This window comes from Crocodylus siamensis, chromosome 12, assembly GCF_052110815.1.
Source record: "Crocodylus siamensis isolate JL-2025a chromosome 12, ASM5211081v1, whole genome shotgun sequence".
In the NCBI taxonomy this organism is placed as follows: domain Eukaryota; kingdom Metazoa; phylum Chordata; order Crocodylia; family Crocodylidae; genus Crocodylus; species Crocodylus siamensis.
Window position 1 is genome coordinate 38,438,387 of NC_143406.1, and position 10,357 is coordinate 38,448,743.

The following is a 10,357-nucleotide window of genomic DNA, read 5'->3' on the forward strand; positions in this document are numbered from 1 at the left end:
CTCCCCTGTCCCAGACCCATTACACAAGGGAATGCTAATATGAAGATAAGAGATGATAAATCTTCCTAAGGAAGAGTTACATTTTAGGTCTTAAATACTTTCTGACAATATGTGCTGTAGCCTACTACTTGATTTTTTTTTTAATTAGTCATGAATTTATTCCCAACCATGAGTTATGTGTCAACTCCTCTTAAATTTCTTCTCTAAATCTCAGAGCTGGGACTGAATATTTTTAGCTACCTTGTTAGCATTCCTTTTCCTCAAGGATCAGAGTATTAAGCAGAAATACAAGTCAGCCAAATCAGGACAATTAAGCCCTAAAAGATGTCATATTGTTTAAGATAATCAAAAGCGTGTCTAAGCACATGGTGAAGAGACGGTGTGGAGTGGGGTAAGGAAAATCTGAGCAGAGAAAATAAAAGACAACTTATTTTTTTCAGAACTTTTTTTTAATAATGGTTTCCTTCTTCCAGCCACAACTTCAACATTGTGAGTGGTCGAAAATCACAAAGTGCCTGCTTTACACTGAAAACAACACTACATTGCAAGATCTCTTAGCAGTCCCATATGTGGAGTTAATGTACAGGCATATTACTAATGCCTTGAGACGATATAAAAATGTATAAATACGTGCTGAGTGTGAGGTGCTCGTTGGAGGAGGGAATTTGAAGTGTCAGTCCTTTATTGCCTTTGGTCTAGTGTTATTTATGCCTTCACCAGAGCCTGGAATTCTGTCAGAGAAAGAAAATGAGAGGAAAAGAAAACTAAATGAAAATCATGCTTAAGGTCATTAGAAAGGATAGAGAAAACTGTCCCCAAATTCTAATCACAGAGTGAAACTTCCATAGTTATTCTAACACTGTGCAAGCCACTGCTAAACCGAACACAGCGGGTATAACAGATCTTCACCCTGTAAAGCACATACTGGGCTGAGGTAAGAAATGGCTCCATAAATTTATAGTCTTAGAAAATCCTGAGATGAACCTGAATTCTCTTTAACTCGTTTCATGAGGGTTTTCAGCTGGAGGATTTTACCATGTGTGCTCAATATGCTGCAATAGCCAAGATGAAAGAAAGTGGATTAAGGCAGGATTGCAGCTTTCAATCCTGCTTTTGTATTTCCCAAACGAAGAGCTGAATTTTAGCGGTGACATAGTTGAAGTGTGAGAACCTCTATGGCCTGAGTTCTGCTTAATATGATGTCCTATTTGGGATTTATAAGTAGACGCTACAGGAGCTGCTGCTAAAGCACATTCCTGCAACAGTGTCTCTCCTCCTTAACTTTGGCTAAGATTAGCTTGTGTGTCTGTTAGAGTTGTTGCCACCTGTCCTAGTTTGGCTGAGACAGCCCAGTTTTCAGTGACTTCATCTCCAGTACGTGATGTCAGATGCCCTATTTTCATCCCTATGAAGTCTACAAAAATTGCCCAGCCAGTCCACATCTTCCCTCTTGGGATTTTTGAAGACTTTGATTTAGTTTCTCATGGAAGTGCCACAAAGTAAAATTTGCACTGATCAGACAATTCCTTAGCACAAAATAAAGCAGGGCAGACTTTGAATGAGTGCTGTTTTAGATCCTTCACAGCAATTCCAGCAGCTTAAAAAAAAATCAGTCCTACTCTGCATTACCAATTTATTCTCTGAATTATATGAGCTGTCCTTTGATTGTGATATGTGAAGTGACATATCTATGTGGAAGTGTGCTAAAAACAGAGGCTCCACATCCACTTGGGATCTGAAGTGCTGTACACCCACAACTTCACCTGACTCCAGGGGAAGAAATGGTACTCAGCACCTCTGAAAAATCAGGCCCCAGGAGTCTATGTGCCTGATCCAGGTCTCCACTGAAATCAACTGCATAGTTCTCAGGAATAAATCCCTTGAAGTCCATGCAGCTGTGTTGAACTCTAACCATTTTCAGAGGGGAATTGGCCCTACTATTTTACTTAGGTATCAGCCCTGTACATTTCCTTTCAATTCCCAAAATATCCTTTTTTAAGAAAACAAACATTACACTGTGAAAATCTTACCATCCACTCCAATTTTGCCATCACCATCAGTATCACCAGCTGCCAAGAAAGCCTTGGTCTCAGCATCAGTGAGAGCTCTGGCACTTGAGGAGAAATTCTTTAGAAACAGCCTGAAATAGGACAGGGATGTTACTGTCTGGCATTTAACTTACAAAGACACTCCAAGGCTGCAGTCAGGATCATGGCCTGGGTCATGATTCTGGATCAGGATTCTGGGTGCTGTACAGACACCGTCTGTTCTCTGGAATAGCTTCGGTAGTTTGGTGCCTGTCTTTCTCACTTACAGCTGGGCCCCCACCAAACCACAAATAACGGCTAATTGTAATGTATGTGGAATTCCCTAATCTTATATTTACGTGGAAATTCACAAGCTACCATGAAGAAGGCTTCCAGAAACAGTCAGGATGTGGCAGCTTCTGAAACCCATACTTGCTAAGGAGACACAGCAGCTGAGTTGCACTTACTGAAGCTCGTCCTCCTCAATGAAGCCGCTTTTGTCCTGGTCAAGGATTCCAAAAACTTTCTTTACCTGGTCAGCCGACTTGCCTTTTAGGCCAACCGTGGAGAAAAATGACTTGTAGTTGAAGGACTCAGCAGCTGAAAGAAAGAGATCTGTTATTTAAATCCTTTCTCTTCCGTCTGTTTTAACTACACATTTCTAAGACACCCACCCCCGGCTTCCAGCTCACTGCACCTGTTCACTCCTGCTCTTTTGTGCCCTGGGGCAAAATACAAAAGATGATCCAACAGGTAGTTTTCCTTTCCAGCTGCTATAAGCCTATGATTGGATGTACTTGCAGCCAGCATAAAAGTTTTCTGTTAGAATGTACATTCTGCAAAGCCAGAGGTTTTTTTTTCCCACATACATCCCAGGCAGTTATAATAAATATTTAGAATATGCTTTTTTGGCATAAAATGTATAGACCAAATCCTGAAGCCCTCATTCTAGATCCACTGAGCCTTTGTTCAGGCACAGTTCCACCAAAAATATAGTTCATGCGGAGTCTTTTACCACCTCGGGGCACTTAAGAGATAGGTGGCCCTGATTGCACAGAGGAAGTCTTCATAGGTGCAGAAATTCATCACCACTTTGCAAAAGTGGCAGGGTGCCTTGCTCTGTTTTGGACATGTTGTGAGACAAAGAGTCAACACAGAGGGGGAAAAGGTCTTAAAGGGTTTAAAACTGACATCGTGGTATGGAAGTCTATGGGGTTACATGGATTTTACAGCAGCTGAGAATGTAGCCCTTCAGCTCTAAGCTGTTGCTGCACATGTTTGAGGACAGTACCCATAAAAGAACTTCTCACAGGACTTTTTGAATTCAGAGGCTACACTGTAATGCAGTAACAAAGAGATCTTACAGGGAAAATGATAGGCATGTCATATGGAGATGTAAAAATGATATACATTTTCTCATTGGTGAGGGACCATTCCTTACCCTGACAGCTGGAAAGGGCAGCCTCAATATCCTTAGCAGAAAGGATGTCAGTGATGGCCATGGCTGGACTGTAAAATAAATTAAATGTGAGCTATTCAATCATTAGAATAACTTCTCCATCTTTCATGCAAATGCTCTGTTTGAATTTGCTGGTATGACAGTATATGATAGGGGATACATTATTCATCTAAATGTAAATGGAGCATACAGTAACAGATGTCTGCAGCAGGTGCTTTCACTTGAGGCCGAGTAATGAGTGAGGAATTCCACATGGCAGGGTGGGGCCCTTAGTAACACAGGATGCCTGGGCTGCAGTAGGAGACATCAAGTCAAAGGTGTCTAGCACCCAAAAAAGCACGACTTGTCTGAGGATTCTCCTGGAAGTCGGGTTATTATTATTAAAATGGATTGCATAAGCAAAAAACATACATCTGCAGAGTGTCTAAAACTGGCAGACAGATGTATATGTGGTATAATTCCTGAAGCTAAACACAAGATGACTTTTGCATGGCATTCAAGATAATGACTAAAATCAGGCAATCTTCTTAAAAATACTGGTAACCTTGAGGTCATATATTGTATGCTAATTTAATTTTTAAAGAATCTAAATGCACAGGAGCACATTCACTTTGCATCTAGATCCAGGGAGGTAAGCTGAATGACACCAGAAATCAATCTGGCCTGTTGTGTTTGTGATTTTACAGAAGATTAAATCTTCTTGCAGTTTTCTAAGAAACTCTTCTTAACTTCATTGGACTCCTTTGGCTCAATGCAGAGTAGAATTAACTGGATTTGTTTTCCAAAAGCAGGCATTGTGGTAAATTTGGATGTTCTTAAAGCAAAGCTTTGAAGACTTAAAATTAATTCATGATTGGTGAGGGAGGAAACACAGAAAGTGACTTACTCATGAAATATCAGTTTTCAACAAAAGACCCCCTTATTCCCACCAAAGCTGTGATGACTCCAGAGGCTCTTGTCAAAGCAGCCCAATGAATATGTTGTTTAACAAAAACCTACTATGAGGTCCTAAATCCCAGCCTCTGCTGTTCATCCATAGGAATGTAATTTAAGATTAATATATTCATTATTCTAGCATATTCACCATGGAGGATTTAAAAATATGTCATAGTTACTTAAAAGGTTAGACTTGCAGCATCTGTGAGATAGGTTTGAATTGCTAGTGGATGGGGAACTGAGGTAAAGAGAAGTGACTTTCACAAGGTTACAGAGAGTGTCTGTAGCAGAGCCAGGAATAGCATTCAGATTTCTGCATTTTTTGTGGTGTTTTAACAGCATAATCAATCTTTCCCATATAGAATATGTATAGAAAATACAGTAGATTTCTCCTTCTATTTCTCTTCCTGGCTAAACGGTTTTGAGGAAAGATCTTGTTACTAGTAAGTTAGGTTCTGTGCCTCCACATAGGTCATGATTTACCCACAATCTGGAGGTCAGGTGGTTGCTTCAAGGCAATATGGTTTACGTGGCGGGGAAACAAACTAATAGCCATTTAGGTCTGGTTGCAGGTTCTCCAGAGGGGGCAAAGAGAAAATGGAACAAATTTGCCACTGGGGTCAATGGGTACCTCTCCAATTAGCTTCAGATAATGCCAGAAGCAAATTTGTCCCAATGACTTCTTGTAAGGAGCAAATGCTATGACTGCTCTCAGTGCCCAGATAGGCAGGTTGATAGGGAGCTCAGCAATCCACCTCCTTCTCCCTACTGACAGTAAAAAAAAAAAAAAGAAATAGGGGAAATGTTGAAGGGAAATTAAAAAAAATCCTGAAGCATACCATGGTTTTTTGAGGAATGCAGTTTTAGTGCCCCTTCCCACCCTCCAGTCTGATTGCTGATCATTCTTCTCCAGATTACAAAGGTCTGGCAGAATGGAAGAGGGTTCAAGATTATTAAAAAAACCCCTGATAGATGCGTTTAGCTTATGGAGTATTTTCCTTTTGCTTTTCTTTTTCCAAAAGGAGAGGATCTAATCAGCTTACCTTTGTGGTCTTCTTGACTGGAGAAGGAGGCAATCTAGTTGTAAGGAAAGCACTTGCTGTGTGTCTTCACCAGGGCTGAGCTTGCTTATATATACTTTAAGTTGTATACCATATACAGATTTTAGATTTCAGCGTCACGGAGGGGGAATGGTGTCGAATGAACTTGCCTAACTAATCATCTCACACTATTTTTATCTCAAGAGAATACATATGATATTTGCAAACGAAACAAGATAAGTGGCTAGATATGTGAAAAGGCCTGTGCCGTATTAAATTTCTTCTGATTTAAGCAGAAAATATCAACTTCTCCATATGATCTAGGCCAGAAACAACAATCTGATACTCTTGATCCCAGGACTCAAATGGAATGAAGCAGGAATAATGCCCAATGAGATGCCCTTAATAGACGTTTTAATATGATGACTTGAATTATGTATAGATAATGTATAGGATAGCATCTGAATTGCTGACCTGGCAAAAAGTAGTAGTTTAAATAGTTTAAGGAAAATTGCCATCTTCCTGAAGTACTGGGTAGTTTTTGATTCAGAAAGCATACTAGTCATATCAGCTCATGGACTTCTGTCACTTTAAAAAACAGTGAATTTTTTGCTGAACTAGGTCAACTACTTTTATGCCAAATCCATATGAGCAGCAAAAAGTACTTTTCATGCAGTGGGTAGGCCCTCTGGTCCGTTCCCAGATAGAACCTTAGCATTCTGCAAAAGTCAGAAGCAGTTTGCTGGTTAGCTGTGTTTGCATGTGTGAAGACCGAAGAGCCTGATAGTCAGACTGAGAGATCTTTGCATTTATAGTGGAAAAACGGAATTTTTCAGTTGCTTCACTTCAGAGGGCTTCATTACAGTTTTATAAGCTGCTTTCTGATCTCTTTTAGGTACCTAATCCTCTTACCTTGTTTTTCCCCTCTGCTGTGTTGCAAAGGTGCTGCGTGTAGTGGTGCAGGGTTTTTTTCTTTAAATAACAGAGAAACAATTGGATCATCTGTCTTCTTCTTCATGAGATGTGTAGTTCAGCTGGTTAGGAGGCAGGAGCTTCATATCTGGCATACAGGTAAGCATGTTCAGAAATAACACAGAGATGGGGCATAGCAACAGTAGAAGTATGGTACTGTAGCCGGAGGTGGCAAAATGGCAAGGGATGACAGCAAAAATATCACCGTGATTAGAAGGGATAGCAGTACAGTAGGATAATAGCAGAGAGATTGTACTGCATTAAGAGACAACAGCAAGGCATGGAAAAACTAGCCTGTAGGCCTGGAGATGGTCCTACCCAAGTGCATTCCTGTGCTCTAGGAATTTCCTAATTGCTGACAACAAATTATGGCCAAGGTGCATCAGCCATGAAAGGAAGATATGAGGGGGATTAAAATGGGGTTACTCCACAACATATTCACAGCAGCTGATGGGGAAACCGAGGCAAGGAACTACTTTTGAAGCTATGATGGGGCAGGTGTTTTACTTATAGTTTATAATTAAGACATGGTTGATTTGGGGTCCCAATGCATACTCTGTTCCTTTCCCCTTAGTATAATTTTCATTGATTTATACATAGTCAGTATTCATGAGGGGGAAGGAAGGATTGTCTATAAAGAGAAGAGATTTAGTTTTCCAGCTTTCTTTGCAGGATTTGGGGTTCTTTGGTAATTTTAAGAAGAATCCTAGGTATCTGGACTGACCCTGGCCCCTACCAATGACAGAAAGGTGACAAATGAATTACACTGAAGTTCATGGATTCCGTTGTTTTTAGTCTGTTTCCCCCCCACCCCCCCTTGAAACTGCCTTTGCGAATCACTAAGTCCCCTACTTTTTTCTATATTAGTTTCTATATCAGTTCTGGATCTGTTGCTGCTATACCCCAGACCAGCAACTGATGCAGAATCAGTGGTCAGTCCTTCATACAGATTGGTGGGATGGTATGGCAAAATGGAGCTAAATTAAGGGGAACCTATACACACTATCTGCCATAGTACCCCCTTACATCAACAGGAAAGTTGTAGGTAACATTGACCGTACAAGATGACTGCCACCCACTATGGGTACAGACAGAAGTGCAACTCCCTGGTGTAACTGAGAACGCTCTCCAGGAAGTTACAGTGATGCCCTGGAACAAACAGAAGTTCACTGGTGGTTCCAGGGAGGTGGGGAGTCTACCTGCTGCCTGAAGCCTGCTGCTGATTTCCCTTAGCAATGGCCCCTCCTCTCTGCAAGGCTGTAAAGTTTTCAGAATGGGAGGGCAGAAGGAAAGCAAAGGATGCTGTTCCAGGGATTCCCCAGATCAGGGGTGGGCAAAATATGGCCTGGGGGCTGGATCTGGCCTGCCAGGCCATTCTAGCCAGCCCGCAGGGCCCCTAAAAAATGTATATTTTAGGAGAAAATTAACATTTATTTGCTCCTGGCTGCCTGTCAAAGATGACAGGAGCCGGGGCAGTGGTACCCAGGTGAAGCTGGCGGCAGGACCCAGCAGCAAGGCCTGCCCAGCCCCACCCCAACCACAGCCTGGGACTATGGGGCTGTTCCTGCTTCCCTGCATCGGAGATGGAAATGCAGCCCTCAACAGCTTGCCAAAACTCAGTAAGTGGCCCTCCACACTAAATAATTGCCCTCCCCTGCCCTAGATGGTGCTGGAGAGTGATGTGGGTGAATTGGAGCCCCCCACCCCCAGCTCAGGGAGGCTCCAATCCACCTGCCCCACCTTCCAGCTGGGGCTGAACTCCCTCTGCTCCCTTTCCCCCGCTCCTTCTGAAAATAGCTTGAGGGTGGCAGGCAATACAGACAGAAGTTACAGAAGACCCTCTGTTCTGAAACGTCTTCATCTGACCCTCATGCAATGAAGGTTCAGATTTTCACCTGATCAGCCATTTTTTAAGCTGTCTCCAGCCATGCACTTGTGTCTGGTCATGGGTATAAACTGCTTTCTGTGGCCAGATTGGGCAAAAATTGTCACTTTTGTCTGCACCATATATGGAAATCAATCAGCACACCATCATCTCTCATCTTTTTGTCTTCTACCATACCATTGACCACATCATTTTGTCACAGGAAAAAAGAATGGGAGAAACTAGGTGACAAAGCTGTTGAGTGGAGCTGGCAAGGAACTACCCACAGCATGGAGTTAGTATCCAGCTCCAATTACAAATGGCACACATGGCAGAGCCTGAACAGATTGAGAGTGGGTCTCGGCAGATGCAACTTTCTCATGAAATCCTGGGGCGTCTAGGCAACCAACCAATGTTGGTGTTTGTCAGGAGAAGGAAACCATGGATCATCTCCTGAGATGCCCTGTAGAACAATAATGCACCCCACAACATTTGGCAACACCAACACCAGAAGCAGTGGCCTGTGCAGAATATTGGGAGCAGACCATATAGAAAGGCTGGACTGGAGCCACAGTGAAGAAGAAGAAGGGGAGCGGGTACAAATTCTGCTAAAATTCTTGGACTACAGGAGTCATCAGGGAGCCTGTTTCAGAGGATGTTTTTTATTTAAATGCAGTAGCTTCCCACTTTGTTCACAGCTAATTCCATGTGTTAACCCCTTTCCTCTGTCCCTCCAATTAAAAATAGCACTGATTGCTTCTGTTTGTCTTAATGTCTGCGGCTTCTATCCAGAGTCTGAGTTTTAGTGTGCAAATTGAAGACATTTTTTTTCTTAGTGTGTTGGTGTTTTCCAATAGGTTAAAGGAAGATGACTCCTCTTGCTCATGGTAATTTTAAGGAGAAGATCCTGAATGTCAAATGATTTATAGCCCCAGTCTGTTGAGCTGTAGTCAGACTTGGGCAAATTTTGGAGCCCAGATTGCAATGAAGTAGGCGGCAGCAGAGATCCAGAACACGTGCAGTGGCTGGCAGGATGAAATGCATGGAGATCATATAACGCTATTTACAACTAGCCTCCACCAGCCATTTTAGCAGCCAGTACTACTTTTAGAGCCTGCAAAAAAACATCTGTCTGGCTGATTTTTATTTTCTTAAATCAAATCCTGTTTATAGCCTTCCAGCTGCTATCCAATATGTGGAGCGGGGGCAGGGAGGCAGGGAGGGGTACCTGTGAAGTATTAGGAAGCACCAGGAAGTAAGGAAATAAACAGACAGTTTCCCTCTTTGGACCAGTTTAGATCCTGGGACTTGGATTTCAATCCTGAAGTGTTAACTGCCATAGGAAGTCTTGTTTAATGTGCAAAAAGAAGCATGTCATTATTATTTCAACTTTGCTAATACCCTAAATTCCCTCCTCCCCATTCCCAGGTTGAAAGGCCACATCCTAGAGGCCAGTAAATTGTTCCAAATAGAAAACCAAGTTTCACAAACAATGCTTTATTCTCCCGCCCTGTTTGTATGAGATTTTTCATGAGTGTTTGCTTTCATTTTAATGGACTTGGTTTTGATACCTCTTCTGGGTTTGCTGTTTGCATACATTCTTGGAGTGGATATACACTGCAAGGATGGTCATGGGAAATACACTTCAAAGTCCAATAGGGTCTTTTTTCTAAAGCTGCATTTTATGTTTGAACATACAGCTACTCACGTTGGATTGGACATGGAATATTTTGGCCATTGGATGAACCAATCAAGAAACAGAAATGATACTACAGGACATGTTTGAGTGATCATGTCCTATCAGTACAATTTAGATAGTGAAAATGGAGTATTTATTGAGCTTGAAAAGGGCTTTGGAATCCTTCAAGATGAAAGAAATTCAGTGTAAGTAGGCACAGTTATACCAGTGCTGTCTGTGGAATATGTATTCTGGCTAGGGACAGAAATTATGTATACACTGGTATAAGTGATTGGAAACTGGTTCAAATCTGTAACGCAACAGAAGTTCAATGCATGTAAACCGTTTTCAAAATGGCCAAAACTGGTTTAAGATAAACCT

General features: G+C 41.9%; 1 protein-coding gene across 1 annotated transcript; it reads right to left on the minus strand.

Annotated features, from left to right (window-relative positions):
- Positions 1-427: 427 nt before the first annotated feature.
- LOC149854964 (parvalbumin beta) lies at positions 428-5,556 on the minus strand. The gene is made up of 5 exons (XM_090023609.1): positions 5,466-5,556; positions 3,469-3,536; positions 2,495-2,627; positions 2,031-2,140; positions 428-731 (listed from the first exon to the last, which is right to left on the minus strand). Exons 2-5 carry the CDS (start codon positions 3,527-3,529, stop codon positions 706-708), a joined length of 330 nt encoding a protein of 109 aa, XP_089879735.1. The 5' UTR covers positions 3,530-3,536; positions 5,466-5,556; the 3' UTR covers positions 428-705.
- Positions 5,557-10,357: the final 4,801 nt, after the last annotated feature.